The sequence below is a fragment of the Zeugodacus cucurbitae genome, chromosome X, assembly GCF_028554725.1.
Source record: "Zeugodacus cucurbitae isolate PBARC_wt_2022May chromosome X, idZeuCucr1.2, whole genome shotgun sequence".
Lineage (NCBI taxonomy): Eukaryota > Metazoa > Arthropoda > Insecta > Diptera > Tephritidae > Zeugodacus > Zeugodacus cucurbitae.
In genome coordinates, this window is record NC_071672.1 from 33,296,480 (window position 1) to 33,312,013 (window position 15,534).

A 15,534-nucleotide genomic window follows, 5' to 3' on the forward strand; every position below is an offset into this window, starting at 1 on the left:
TTACCCCTTAGTTTCTAGCTGAGTCCATGTCTTACTATATCTTTAATAAATTATAATTTATTTCATGTTAAAAACATTAAATAAACAATATTTGTATTGGCATTTTGTGAATGGTCTTCATTCTTAGAACAATAGGAGAGTTTGCTCGATTGTATTATATTTTATTGCAGTATATCACTAAAATAATTTTAACACAAATTGAAGGAAACATTAGCTTAAGATGTTTTTCTATATATATAAATTAATTGTTCAGTTCAGCACTTGCACCCAATAACTTTGAATCAAAAAAATAAATAAACGAAATTTGACAATATCGAAAGAAAAATATACAATATAAAATATAAATGATTTAAAAACTCCGGGTAGACCTCCGGACAACGGGCCCAATTATGATTATATATACTTCAGTATAATCAAAGTAATGTGCTGAACACATAGAAGACGACAAGCGACGAGTGACAACTGTCAAATATTAAAATACACACGTTCTTGCGGGCACAGATTTTTTCACAACAGCACGACTACGCGACAACAGGCTTCTAGTTGTCGTTGTCGCTAAATTAGAAATGTTTCTAATTTTGGCGATGACAATGGGCAGCTGTAGAGTTACCACTAATATGTGAAATGTAAAATTATTAAAAGTTATAACAAATATGACGTTATTTTGCCAGCAGAAACGTAAAATAGCTTTGATATATAATTGATAATAACAATCGATTATTTAAAACAAATAAATCGACCATTTTTACATTTTTTGCACAAATAATTGCACATTAAACTAATTATGTAATTTTTATTGAATGTTGTATTAGAATAGTTATATCTTCTGTACAGCTTATATTAAAAATATAATCTCATTGTAATTAAATAATAATCTTTAAAATTTTGACTTTGGATATTCAGCTCCTAAATACCAAATACACAAAATTAATTGATTTGTTTTTTGATTATGCGCAACCCTATTTGGTTAACTACCTCACCATGAACGGCCATATTTGTTTATTTGTCAAAAGTTGTTTCTGGAGGTGAAATTCCTGACGTACGCCACTTTTGTTAATCTTGGTTTGAATGTTAGCTGTCACTGTGCTAGCTGTTCTGCAAAGTTCGTCGCACGGTTGGTTTTCTTTAGTATAAGTATGAACATATTTATTAAAAACGAAATCAAGTTTCTTTAAATGTAGTTTCAGCATTTGCTAAACGATGTGCATGTACACATAATATTGAACGCTGACTAAGTTGTGAACAAAAAGAAAACTATTCATGGGGGAAATTGCATGAAAAACTACAATATGTTTGAAAGAACACAAAACTAACTTTAAAAATATGAATGCATTAAATACGCAATGTAAGGAAAACAGTTTATGGAATCAAAAACATAGTATTTATAAAGGGAAATATAATCCTGTAATCCAGCATGGATGAAAGTTTTATTGGCACTTTTTATAATATATTGTGTTGCGTGTAACCTTCAAGGTTTTTCTTTATATCGTTATGTGCTCAAGTTTATCCACTATTTTTGTATCTTACTAATTTTCGTTGTTCAGCTCTACTCGTTAGTGGTTATTCGTTCGTTTTGTATTTCTAAGCTGTGCAAGTCTGAATCTGCCTGTATTTGTCGTATATAAAACATGAGTGTGTTTGTCAAATTATGTATGAATGCAATGACTGCACATATGTTCGGCCGCAAATGAACTTGAAGCAAAATGTATGGGACTATGCAAACTTAAAAAAAAAAAAATAAAATATAGAGTTGTGGATTATTTAAAATATTATATCAGTGAAAAGAACTGGTTTAAAAGAAGTAACCTATTACAATACTACAGATAAATAAAACCAAAGTGAACTTTACGTATATATGTAAATATATGTATGTGTGTTGATTCACATCCTTTCATATCTATAAGAAGAAACGGATAGTGATTATACTAAGTGATGTAAAATATATTAGAGTACCAAAATTACGGTTAATATATTTTACTGGTGCATTAATTTAATATGTATTGATTAAAATAGTATTTTTTATATTTAAGCAGATATCTACAAATATGTGTGGGCTATAACTACTTTATGCTATTCTTTAGAATCATCACAAAAAATGGAATGAAAGTTTTAGGCATTAAATTAAAAAAAAAAACTCAGAAATACTTCATGTCAATTTATATGCATATCTTAAATATACATGTGACTATCTCTATCCTACTTTTTTTTTAATTTGGTTGTTGTAGTATAATACAACATTGAGAAGATCAAAAGTACTTTATTTTATTGGATAAAATGCATATTACACACTTTTTAAAACACTGTTTCAAAATTATTGTTTCTTCCTATTGTATGAAAAGGTAATACCAACTGGAGGTTACATTAATTGTTATTAAATAAGAAAACTAATAATTCAATCAGGGTTTAAACGTTCATACAGTAAAGTATTTGCTATTGTTCAACAATTGCTCCAACTATTTGATGTTATACCAATATCAACATAATCCTAAAAGCTTTTGGAAAAACTATCCCGGTATACGTCCTTGGTGCTTGTTTGGAATGTTATTTGGTTCGATTTTGAAATAAATATGTGCAAGAAAATGTTTCACTTTCTAAGTAAGGAACTAAAGAAATAATGATATATTAATCAACGATCATTCATTTGTTAACACAAATATATTTATATATGTGCATTTACCTATAGAAATACCTATTTACAATTTCATATGTCAGTGTCTTTCTACAATTTGGAAATGTACTTTTGCAGGACTGTATACAACATACAACATACATACAACACCGCGGTGTCCTCAGCTCTGTTCTTCGCTTATGAGGTCTTAAGACACTCCGCAACTGGATCCAATCAGAGTTGTTTATATCGCTGTCAAAAGCCACCAAAGCTGAAAACATTTTAGCGCGGCCAAAGCTAATTTTCACACCTGCTGTGGCAAAAATGCTCCCAATGACCAATAAAGAGAAATTTTGGTTTCGCTCACGATGTAATTTTTGCAGAAACGAGTATTTCGACAGAGTACTAAGGACTCGCGGGTGTTGGATATAACAGTTTACTTTTTTAAAGGGCTTATATTCGCAAAATGGTCTTACAGTTATACATTTTTTCAATGTAATTGAAAAATCGCTTATAACAACTGCGCTCAATTTTTGTAAATAGCAGTGATTACAATTCCAATGGCAGTCCAGTAGCAGTTCAGTGATTCTTGTTGGACCACATTAGCAATAGCTTTTCTTACTGGATCACAGTGGCAATAGTAGTTCAATGATGGAAATACTGTGTTGGACCACAGTAGCACAGTTTTCATACTGAATCACAGTCGCAATAGCGGTTCAGTGATTTTAGTTGTATGACAGTGATTTAAAAATACTAATATCGCCCATCACTATTCTACACGAAAGAAATTATAGTTTGATTAATAGTTTTCTTCTATTGTATTATCTAGACTAACTCCGATATATACAACCAGTATTGCCAAAAATGGGAAGATTTTAGTTACTGGGGCGACAAGATTTGAGGCGTATTTCATGTTAATTAGCTCAAAACAAATACTTTTTTACATATAAATATATTGATATCTTGCACTGTTCGCGAGATAGTCGCACATAAATATCAGATTTTGCGGTTATTTTTTGAAATCGCGGGCGAAGGCCGCCAATGCAGAAACTAATTCGGGAAAACTTTAGTATACCGTCCTACGATTTCGGGGTTAAAATGAATATGGGAGGATAGAGGAGGATCTGCAGATTACGAATATATATAATCATTGCCGCCGCAAACTTATAGTTTCTGAGATATTTGCAATTAAAGATTTAAAATTAACAATTTCCAGCACGTTATTTCTCACTGTATACTGAATTTTTCTCATATATTTTGCACTTTAAATATATTTACGTTTCACTAATTTGTTTTTGCATATTTATTTTTAACAAATTATATCAAAATTTGCTGTAAATAAACATTTAACTTTTTGCACAATTATGTTTATTTGTACAATAACAAAAGGGTTGCAAGATGACAGAACATAAGTGTTGCCACATGCAATCGAATAAAAATAATCAAAATTAATAAAATCCCCAAAATGAAGAAAATAAATACCCTATAAACAGTTATTAAGTAAACACCCCCCAACACCGGGGATTATCAAAGTAGTGGAATTACAAGTTCTTCCGCGTAGAACTACTTTCTGCAGAGGCGGCCTTCGCCCGCGCTTCTAAAAAATAACCCTGGTCGAGCCAACACCGGAGATTATCAAAGTGGTGGAATAACAAGTTCTTCCGCGTAGAACTACTGAACTACTTTCTGCAGAGGCGGCCTTCGCCCGCGCTTCTAAAAAATAACCCTGGTCGAGCCAACACCGGAGATTATCAAAGTGGTGGAATAACAAGTTCTTCCGCGTAGAACTACTTTCTGCAGAGGCGGCCTTCGGCCGCGCTTCAAAAAAATAACCCTGGTCGAGCCAACACCGGGGATTATCAAAGTAGTGGGATAACAAGTTCTTCCGCGTAGAACTACTGAACTACTTTCTGCAGAGGCGGCCTTCGCCCGCGCTTCTAAAAAATAACCCTGGTCGAGCCAACACCGGAGATTATCAAAGTGGTGGAATAACAAGTTCTTCCGCGTAGAACTACTTTGCTTATTATATTTGGGATATAATCTTTCTTTTTCATTATTGTGATTCTTATAATTCATTTACAAAATATGTGATATGGTAACACTTATTTTGTGTCAGAATGCAACCCTTTTTTATTATAAAAATAAAGAGAATTGTCCAAAAACTTAAATGTTTATTTACAGCAAATTTTGATATAATTTGTTAAAAATAAATATGTAAAAGCAAATAAGTGAAACGTAAATATATTTAAAGTGCAAAATATATGTGAAAAATTCAATATGCAGTGAGAAATAACGTGTTGAAAAGTGTTAATTTTAAATCTTTAATTGCAAATATCTCAGAAACTATAAGTTTGCGGCGGCAATAATTATATATATTCGTAATCTGGAGATCCTCCTCTATCCCATATTCATTTTAACCCCGAAATCGTGGGACGGTATACTAAAGCCGACCCACGAATTCTACGCGAAAGGACTTGTCAGTTCCTTATCTTTGATAACCCTTGGTGTTTGCTCGACCATGGTTATTTTTTTGAAATCGGTCACAAAACACATGCATCAATGCATAAGTGCGTACATTGGCTGTCATTAACACATAATTTTTTTTCTTCGAAAAGTGTTTATTTTGGACAAATTAACATAAAAATGGTTTCAAATCTTGGCGCCCCAGTAACTAAAACCTCTCCGAGAAAGTAGTTCTACGCGAAAGAACTTTCAATTTCCACCTTTTTGATAACCCCCGGTGTTGGCTCGACCAGGGTTATTTTTTTGAAGCGCGGCCGAAGGCCGCCAATGCAGAAAGTGATTCTACGCAAAAGAACTTGTCAATCAATCACATGCATGGGCTATCAATGCTGTTAACACATAACTTCAACGCTCGATATCTCATAAACGGTGTGAGATATCAATTTTCTTTTATTTAATAAAAAGTGTTTATTTTGGGCTAATTAACATAAAAATTACCTCAAATCTTGTCGCCCCTGAAACTAAAATCGGGCTATATATGTACATAAATTAATGATATTATATACGAATTAGATATAGTTATGGCCAATTCTCCAGATGCATATATAAATTATAAATATATATATAAATAAATATATATAAAATAAATTATAAATAAATAATATATTCCTCAAAGGAACTCAATATCAATACGGAATGGATTTTCGAAAAAATAATTTCATGCAATCATTGATTTCGTCGATAACCTGCTTTACCACAAAGTAAAACTGTTTTGTCGACACATTTAACAATTTTGAAAAATTAATTAATGTTTGAAATGGATAAAACCGTTGTATATATAAGTTATGGTGATTGTTAAGAAGAAAATAATATAAATAATCGTTTAGAACGCAGAATACGTCAGTATTTACGTTATTTTCCATTGCCTGGTCAGGCGTCATATATAATATAATTTCAATTTGGGTCCGGGAAGAAATTGCATCAACTGGCCTCCTATAAGTACTACATGTTGTAGGGGATTTGATCCGGAGTATTTTCAGTTACAGCTACTGATGAGCATACGAAAATGCCGTTAATCCAGAATCCGATATATGGAGTGATAGTATAAAATTGACCACCTCCTCGAGTGAACTTTAAATTACTTGGCTGAAGATCCCACTCCCTGTTCAAGAATTTTGTTTTGCTTTGTGATATTTTTTTTTGTTGCACACTTGAAATCACTTGAACTGTATAATTCAATTACATTAATAACATTAATATATTCACTGTTGCTTCCATCCAGTTTTGTCCTTATCCATTTGTGCAACTGCATATCGTTCATTGACCCTTCAAATTGTTTTTTCTTAGTGTGTTTTTATCTCTAGTCTTTAAAATACCCACATTAAACACAATTTAATGTGTCACTAGCAATTATTTACATAAATACTAACAAATGGTGCATTTCTTGAAATTTCCAGCTATTCATTAACGATCGAATAGATTTGGAAGAAATTTCTTGATTTTGCGGTTTTAATAATTAATTTTGAAATTAGTACCATCTATTAGCCTCGGAAAGTATTTTATCAAGTCAGTAGATGAGTTCAATTGGATCGAAAATTGTATTTAATTTTATGCAATGATTATAATGCTATTATTGAGAGAGCAATATGCTATACTACATATTTTCTTATGTTGGTTTAAAATACTTATTTCAGAAGGATATGTTTTGTTCAAACTGTAATATAGCAACTAGTCAAATCAATAGCTGGTATGTTCAGGTTTCAGAAAATATGAAGATGTATTCAAATTTGAACAATGAAAATGCATGAGATTGATTTTGTAAATACTTATATACGTATACATTTACATTTATTATTTATTAGTATTTTCCTACTTATTAAATACGTTCATTTCGGATTTTATTACCTTTCATCCCCAGGTGGAAAGTGGTGGTGCGAGAGTGGCGCAAGTTTCAGCCAGAAATTTTGGTTCTGAAAATCTGATAGTAAATAGTTGGCACAGGAGGAAAAATATCTAAGTTTTATTTAAATTGGTACCAGAGAATTAAATGAGAGAAAGGATTAAATTATTAACCGTTCCAATTAAAACAAATACAGAAAGAAAGTGGGAAAGATTGTTTTAAATTCAATTTGCAACATTGATTTAATTTAATTAAAAGAAAAACAAAATTAACAACAACGGCAACTTTTTGGAAAATTTGCGGGAATCCATGAATATTATCACCATAAAACGACAAACAACTGAAACTTCATATACTTGTTATAAACAGGTGCACGATAAACGGATCGAATAAGCGTTATACTATAATATATTAAAGTTATGTAAGTACCTGCGGTACGAATACGGGTCCCTAGAGCGCTGGTCGTTTAAAATTGTTAAATAGATTAACGGAAAATAAGTGGAGATTCTATATATGCAATATATATATATATATATATATATATATCAGGAAAAAGTGCTTTCTTGAAAGTCAGAGGAGACGACACCAATAATTAAAGATACATATGTGCACACATATGCACACAAAAATCGCCAGAAGCAACATTTAAAACATTTTTTACAACAATAACATGTCTGACCTTGGTAGTGGCGACGAAGGCATTTCTGGCTCAAGTAAGTTATATACATATAAAGATTCCGAATTTAGTGCTAATGGTAATTATTAATTAAATTATTGTTACTTAATAGATCTCACTGCAAGGTATTTCGTAGGTTTTTCTAGGGAAAGCTTTATTTATAATACACTAGCAGACCCTGCACCCTGCAACACGTTTTTGTGGCTAAGGTATACATTAAATTAAGTTGGTCCAAGCTTGGATTCGGCGACGATATTGATTACTGGAGGTTGATTTATGTTACGCAGCATGATTACAACTCACACTACTTTTAATTGCAAAGTGAATGGTGATAGTACAGGCAATTTTATATAGTTTGGGATAATTGACTACGTCTTCCTGGTTTGTAGCTGTGGACCGAAATTCGAAATTGTCGCATTAAGATCATCGATATCTTTTTTTACCACCAATATAGGTCATTCAATCAGTCATTTATGGTGATCATATTTAGGTTTCATGTCAGGAAAACTTCTCTTTCGAGTCAATGAAGTGACGGAAATCTGTTGGAAAAGCTATTAATCCATCGAGGTGTCAACTGCGACCCTACCATTTCCAACTGATTCTACAATCGCAATTTGATATGTTAGTTGTTAATTGGCGATACTTTATGTGTCGTCACAAATTAAATGATTTTAGGCATGCGATTAGCCTGTCAGTAACAGTTGATCCAGGAATAATTGGAAGAGTGTGTGGCATCTTGGCACCTGTTAGTAGGCAAACAAACGGCACATTCGGCCTTGAAATTACTCCTAAATTGCAAATGAACGAAACATCAGTTGGAAAAATCGCCAAAAATAGCGCTATAACGAAGATTTTCCAAATATTCAAGAAGTCGCTGGAGGTACTGCACAGGACTTTAAAAGATCTTGATTGTCGATGAACGTTTATGGTGATTTACGCCTGACTCTTCCAATTATTCCTGGATCAACTGTTACTGACGGGCTAATCGCATGCACAAAATCATTTGATTTGTGGTGACACATAAAGAATCGCCAACTAACGACTAACATATGAGTATTTTTACAACAGTATCAAATTGGGATTGTAGAATCAGTTGGAAATGGTAGGGTCGCTGTTGACACCTCGATAGGTTAATAGCATTTCCAACAGATTTCTGTCACTTCATTGACTCGAAAGAGAAGTTTTCCTGACATGAAACCTCAATATGATAACCATAAATGACTGATTGAATGACCTATATTGGTGGAAAAAAAATATATCGATGATCTTAATGCGACAATTTAGAATTTCGGTCCAGGAGAGCTGACACAGCTACAAACCAGGATGACGTAGTCAATTATCCCAAACTATTAAAAATTGCCTGTACTATCGCCACTCACTTTGCAATTAAAAGTATTGTGAGTTGTCATCATGCTGCGTAACATAAATCGACCTCGAGTAATCAATATCGTCGCCGAAGCCAAGATTGGACCAACTTAATTTAATGTATACCTAGCCACAAAAACGTGTGGCCGGGTCTGCTAGTATACTATATATGATGATTTTCTGTTGGAATTTATGCCGAATATATATGTAGGTCAAATTGTGTGTTATCTTGATCAAATTATATCAATAAATTCGGAGAGTATAAAATGTTCGGTTGCACCCAAACATAGCATTTCCTTAACAATTGTACCATGACAAAAATATTTTAACAAAGCAACAATGACAACCTTCAAAATATTATTTTTTTTGTTTTCTCTTTTTATATTTTAATTAATTTTTATATCATTATCAAGCGACAATTTTTTTTTAATTCCGCACACAACCGTTCAGTAGGGAGCCGACCGCGCGAGTGATCTTAACCCCCCTCCCGTACCTCCGTGCCCGTGTGACGCCCACAACTCTACAACGCATAGTTAGCCGCCGAGCAGCTTTTCAAAATTTTTAACCCGTGATATCTTTTGAATGGAATGTCAGAATCTAATAATTTAAAAAATTATATAAAGGTTTTGAAGCGATCTTAAATAATACATCATTTATTTCAATAATGATTAATACAAAGGTATAAATAAAGAGCCTTTTCAAGTAGTGGTATTTTAATAAATTATTTTTATAGAAAATCGCTTATAGTGACAGAACTATAATAGTTAGAGATATGATGTCGTGATGTTTTTTGTAAATAATGATAAGTTCTACAAAATTGTAGTACATCACTTTGTTATATCTTCAATCGTTTTCGCAATTAAAGAAAGTTTTTTGGTATTTTTTTTTACATTATCGGAGTTTTGGTAAGGAACCTTATTTTTTTTGTAACTAAATATAGCCTTAGTCACTCAGGGATAGTATAGCTTTCCAACGGTGAAAGAATTTTTCAAATCGGTTCAGTAGTTTCGGATCCTATTCGAGACAAACAAATAAAAAACAAACCTTTCCTCTTTATAATATTAGTATAGATGAAATAATACATGAAATAAAATTAATATTCCGGAAAATTATATTATATCGACCACGGAAAATTACAATGTTTGTATGTGAATTTAACTCGCGTAATTTATTTATTTAATTTTATTGAGATAATACACAATTTGACCCATATATTCGGCACTAGAAAAACGAAAATCATTAAAAAAAAATATTAAAAAATAAAAAAACAAAAAAGGATTAAATGTCTGCTACGTCGACGTCGTTAATCCTGGGTTACGCTAATTGCAGATAATAATAGTGCATAAATCAATGATTTTTCACCATGTTCTGAGTTGGTTTTTTATTTGTAGCTCATACAAATATTGCTGTCCCAAAATTCCCTTTGGAGGGTAAAAAGGTGATGAAATAAGGAACATTTTAAGATATTTTCGAAAAAAATCGAAGGGGGCATAAAGGGTTAAAAATTCAAAAAAAAGTTTCTTTCATTTTTTGCTATGAAATATTAATTTTAAAAATTTTTACGATACACAGTTTTAAAGTTTGAGAAATTCTATACAATAAGTCACATGGTGTTTTAAAATCTGTTAATTTTTAAAGTTATGGCAGTTCTACATATACTATAATACGCTAGACAGACGGCAAAGTTATTCCCGATTAACTGCGCTTTTAATCAGTTCCAATTTTGTGGGTGACAGACGGCAGCAAAGTGAGTTATAAACTCCCATAACAGCTGATTGGCAATAATATTTCCATTTTGGGGAAATAAAATTGGATAGAAAGCAATTATTGCGGTTGTTAGCCGCACAAATAGTACAAAATCACTAATTATTAAAAAAATAGATATAAATACGTTATTATTATTACTTCCATTTTAGAAAAAATTAGCAAGCGTATGTTTTTGTTTACATTTAATTGAAAAACATCTGTCAGTACTGCATATTTTCATTCACAATAGATAAAAAGCGGCTATGTTTAACAATGTTACCAACGAAAATGCCACGAATTCCCACTAACTCTCTAAAATTTTGAGGATTAAATGGGAGTTAGTAAACGGAGTTAACTGAGATAACTCTCGAATTAACCCCGATTAAAGCAGTTATTCCGAGTTAACGCCGCCGTCTGTCAGGGGTATAAGATATATCATTGCCAAAGAAAATAAAGAACTTTTTTTGGCTTTTTTTCCAGAGAATGCCTCATATATGGTATATGGAAGCGGTTCTTCCTATACAGTTTTCACTAATTTCTATCACCAAGCTACATCATATCCATGATTATACGTTCACTTAATTTTGCTATGATATCTCACATATTAACTGATATACAAATACAAAGTTAGCCAGATGTTTGAAAACCAGTATATCAGGTATATGGGAGCTAGAGAAAGTAACTAAAACGACCAAGTTAAAGTCTAAAAGCGTATAAATTAGTTAAATTGTGAATTATCATACTAAAATTGCGTGGCAACAAGTTCTCTCATACGGACATTCCCAAGCCCCAACGTTCCTAATATAGGACGAATTCGTTCTCGACCTTAACCTAACACGCAAATATCTAATATAGTGATTTTCGACCATCTGGTTGAATTTTCCCTTATATACCCAATAGTTTACACTTTATGTTGCCCTTATTAACATAAATTAATCTAATTATTTGTTTCAGAATACAATGCAAGCGGTATGGAGGGCACTAGTGGAAGAAGTGACTTCGATTCGGCAGGCAAAGGTGAGTTCTCATTGGAGAAAGTACTACTAATTACAATACAGGAGCGAGAAAATAATTGATTCAGTACATTAAAACGGGGTTGTAAAAACTTGCGAGCTTCTCAACAATGTTGATTTTGAGACTAGTTTGCGTTTTTTAATGTAGTAATGTGTTAAGATTGTAGCAATTGTTTGTCTAATTATGTGCTGGAATGAGAAAATTTAAATTGAAATGGTCCAAACTCCCTAGATGAAACGACGAAATGGGATATTGAACTTAATGTTCGACAGAAGAAATGAATTACGAACTGAAGTTTTACTAGAAATATTTCCCTACGACTAGTGAGTGTCGATAGATTTATAAGTTTTACACGAAAAGTATGTGAAGGGAGATTCAATAAAAACAAAATCAAGTTGGGGTTTTATAGTAACTCCAAAATCAACAACGCTAAATACTTGCATTAAACTAAACTCTTTTATTATATAGAGAGAATGGTAAACAGATCTACGCAAAAAGCATATCGTTTTACATTTACATTATTTTAGATACCGTGGCATATCATTTCTATGATACGAAGGAACTAAACTACGAACTGATATCTTTCGTTATGTAAAGCATATTTAAAAAAGTTTTACATCGTTGGCATATAAAATATTTTTTAAATACTTAATAACGGAATGTATTTCATAAATAAAAAAACAAGAACAAAATAGAATCAAGATGTCTGAAAAAGTACCACTAATAACAATAGTTGTGTTCTAAATCTATGTTTTGAAGATACAGGATATTATAGTCTAATTGTCACATAACATAATAAATTTATATTTCATCCTGCGCTTAGAATTAACGAAACCATAAAACAATTTAGGATTTGGTATAATATTATTTTACAATTTGTTCATGTAATTAGAAAGCATTTATTGTTAAGTTCCACAACTTGACAACACAGTTTAGAATATTTTGAATAGTCAACATGTACTCCAGCATTTTTGTAGTTTAAAAGCACGAGTTTTACTATTTTTACATTTTTTTCGAAATCCACAAATTTGATTTTTTTCTTTGAGTAACAAAACATTTTGGATCATGCATACATAAATAGTTTTATTAGCACGTGAGACACTGAATTCTATGCTACCACTGTAATCGTGCCAAGCTAATTTAGAATGTTCACAATTAATCTTTTAAAAAATTAGCTTTAGCAGAGTTGAACCGAGAACAAAGGTTCTGTTTATTATTAACAATTCAATTGGCTATGAAACTAAAAGATCTGACCTGGCAACCGAAAATATAATCTAAATCTAAGACCAACTTAGGCATTACTGCTAAACATCCGTTAAAACATAAACGAAATGGAACACCATTCTTCTGATTGAATTGAAGACTGAATAGCAAAAAGGAAACATCCTCCGATTCAGTTCAGTTAGTCATATCTAAAGAAATGAAATTAACTACAGTTGAACTTCCATAACTCGAAGAACCTCATAACTCGAACTCTTGAATTGGCAGAAGCGTTTAGATTACCCGTTGGTGGAAGCCGAGGAAGAGGGAGACCTCCACTCCGATGGAAGGACCAGGTGGAGAAGGACCTGTCTTCACTTGGTATTACCAATTGGCGCCAAACTGCCAAAAGGAGAGAGGCGTGGTTGTTGTTGTTGTAACGGTTATCTATCCCTGCCTGAAAAGAAAAGCTTAAGTCTAGTTGTCGTCGAAATCATCTCACGGGAGGCCCAGGAAACGTGCTGTTTCGACAGGGTTGGACCAAAGGGAGAGGGGTGTTAGATGAGTAGGGTTCATTGGGCATACAAAGAGGTGGTTAGAGTTATGAGGGGACTCGTTGCATGCGGGACATGTATTTTGTATGTCGGGGTTCAGTCTGGATAAGTAGGAGTTTAACCTGCTACAATATCCAGATCGAAGCTGCGCAAGGGTCACTCTGGTTTCACGTGGCAACTCGAGCTCTTCGTCTGCTATAGGTGGTGGTTTGGTTCCAAGGACGCCATTCACCGGAAGGGAGTCAATGAAGGTGTTAATAGCTCCACTGTGAATGGCGTTTAGGGCGTGTCTAAAACTGTTTGTGTCCGCAGTTTGGTCGGTATAGGGGTTAAGTTCGTCGACGTAATGAAGGAGCGATCTCTTGATGCACCTGGGGGGCGGTTCTGCTCCCAGCAAGTGACTACAAGGGTGATTTCTACGAAAACACCCGAGTAGAAACTGCTTGGTAAGCAGTTCATTATGCTCCTTAATAGGCAGCATAATGGCCTCACTATGTAGGTGTGTCATGGGTGACATCAAGAGACATCCTGTTGCTGTGCGGAGTGCAGTGTTCTGGCACGCCTGTAGCTTCTTCTGCTGCGTGTCACTGCATCCAGGCGACCATACCGGTGCTGCGTAATTTACGACCGGCCGGCCGATAGCCTTGTAAGTGGCCAGCAACGTTTCTTTGTCTTTTCCCCAAGTGCTACCGGTTAGCGACTTGGGGATTTTGTTGCGGCTCTGTACTTTAGTGACTATCGCAGTCGTGTGTGGAGTGAAGGAGTGCAGACTGTCAAATGTAACTCCCAAAATTTTGGGGTTATTTACTATCGGAATTTGTAAGCCATCGACATGAATGTTAAGACTTAGTCTGTACTCCTTCGTCCAGTTGGTAAAAAGGGTCGCCGTGGATTTAGTGGGTGCGAGTGCCAGGCTCCTCGCAGAGAAGAAGCGAGAAAGTTCGGGGAGGTAGCTGTTCACTTTCGAACACATGCCATCGATGCCAGTGCCCGACGTCATTATCGTACAATCATCTGCGTAGGAGGTAACGGAAATTCCCTCTGGTGGTTGAGGAAGTTTGGAAATATAGAAATTAAACAGTAACGGGGAGAGGACACCGCCCTGTGGAACCCCTTGTTTAATTTTCCTAAGTTTTGATGTTTTACCTCGAAATAATACCGATGATTGTCGACCGCTCAGGTAGTTCATAATCCATCTCTTCAGCCCCGGAGAAAGTGTTGTTTGTTCCACGTCTTCTAGAAGCGTTGTAAGGTTGACCGTGTCAAAAGCTTTTGACAGGTCCAACGCTACTAGGACGGTTCTCTTACAGGGTGGTTTCTGATTTAGACCATGAACTATCTGGGCGTTTATGACGCTAAGTGCTGTGGTGGTACTGTGCACTTTACGGTAGCCGATGTTTAGCTAGGTTCAGGTGGTATGTGAGTGTCGGGAGCAGTAAGGCCTCAAGTGTCTTCACTACTGGGGAAAGGAGAGTTATCGGGCCATAGGACTCCCCTTGGTTGGCGGGTTTCCCAGGTTTCAGTAGTGGAACCACTCTTCCGATGTTCCACATATCGGGTATTTTAAGAGTGGTTAGCGACAAATTGAGTACCTTGGCGAGAAATTCTACTCCCGTTGAACCTAGGTGTTTTAACATTAAAGAATTTATTCCGTCAGGGCCTGTGGCTTTGGAGGACTTTGTCTTCCTGATGACCTCCCGAACCTCCCCACTGGTGAAAACAAGCGGCGCGCCGTTGTTTGGCATTTTGCGCAGCCGTCTGGTGACACGTCTTTTAGCCTTGTCAACCTGGGGGTGCAGTATGAATTGTCGGATAAAATAGCTCGCGCACCTCTCCGGGTCCGAGGAGGCATGGCTACCGAATTGAATTTCAACTCAGTCGTCATGTCTTCACGGGTTTGACAGGGATTTGACGGTTGACCAGAGCTTGCTCACGCCAGTGGAAAGATTACAGGACTTCAGGTGCTCTACCCATTTCGTCCGCTTATAGTTATTTACCAGTTGTCGAA

At 34.4% G+C, this 15,534-nt stretch overlaps 1 protein-coding gene across 7 annotated transcripts in view; it reads left to right on the forward strand.

Moving 5' to 3' along the window:
- Positions 1-956: 956 nt before the first annotated feature.
- Positions 957-15,534, forward strand: part of LOC105220057 (transcriptional activator protein Pur-alpha) — a 33,746-nt gene continuing 19,168 nt past the window's right edge. For 2 of the 7 annotated variants that reach the window (XM_011196448.3, XM_011196456.3), the window contains exons 1-3: positions 957-1,114; positions 6,990-7,684; positions 11,713-11,775. In XM_011196448.3, the coding sequence (XP_011194750.1) occupies positions 7,642-7,684; positions 11,713-11,775 (106 nt within the window). In that variant the 5' untranslated portion in view covers positions 957-1,114; positions 6,990-7,641. Of the gene's footprint in view, positions 1,135-1,182; positions 1,346-1,439; positions 1,706-1,726; positions 1,868-6,989; positions 7,685-11,712; positions 11,776-15,534 lie in introns of those variants that run through there. The other 5 variants (XM_011196451.3, XM_054235592.1, XM_011196450.3 and 2 more) reach the window with 5 other exon arrangements.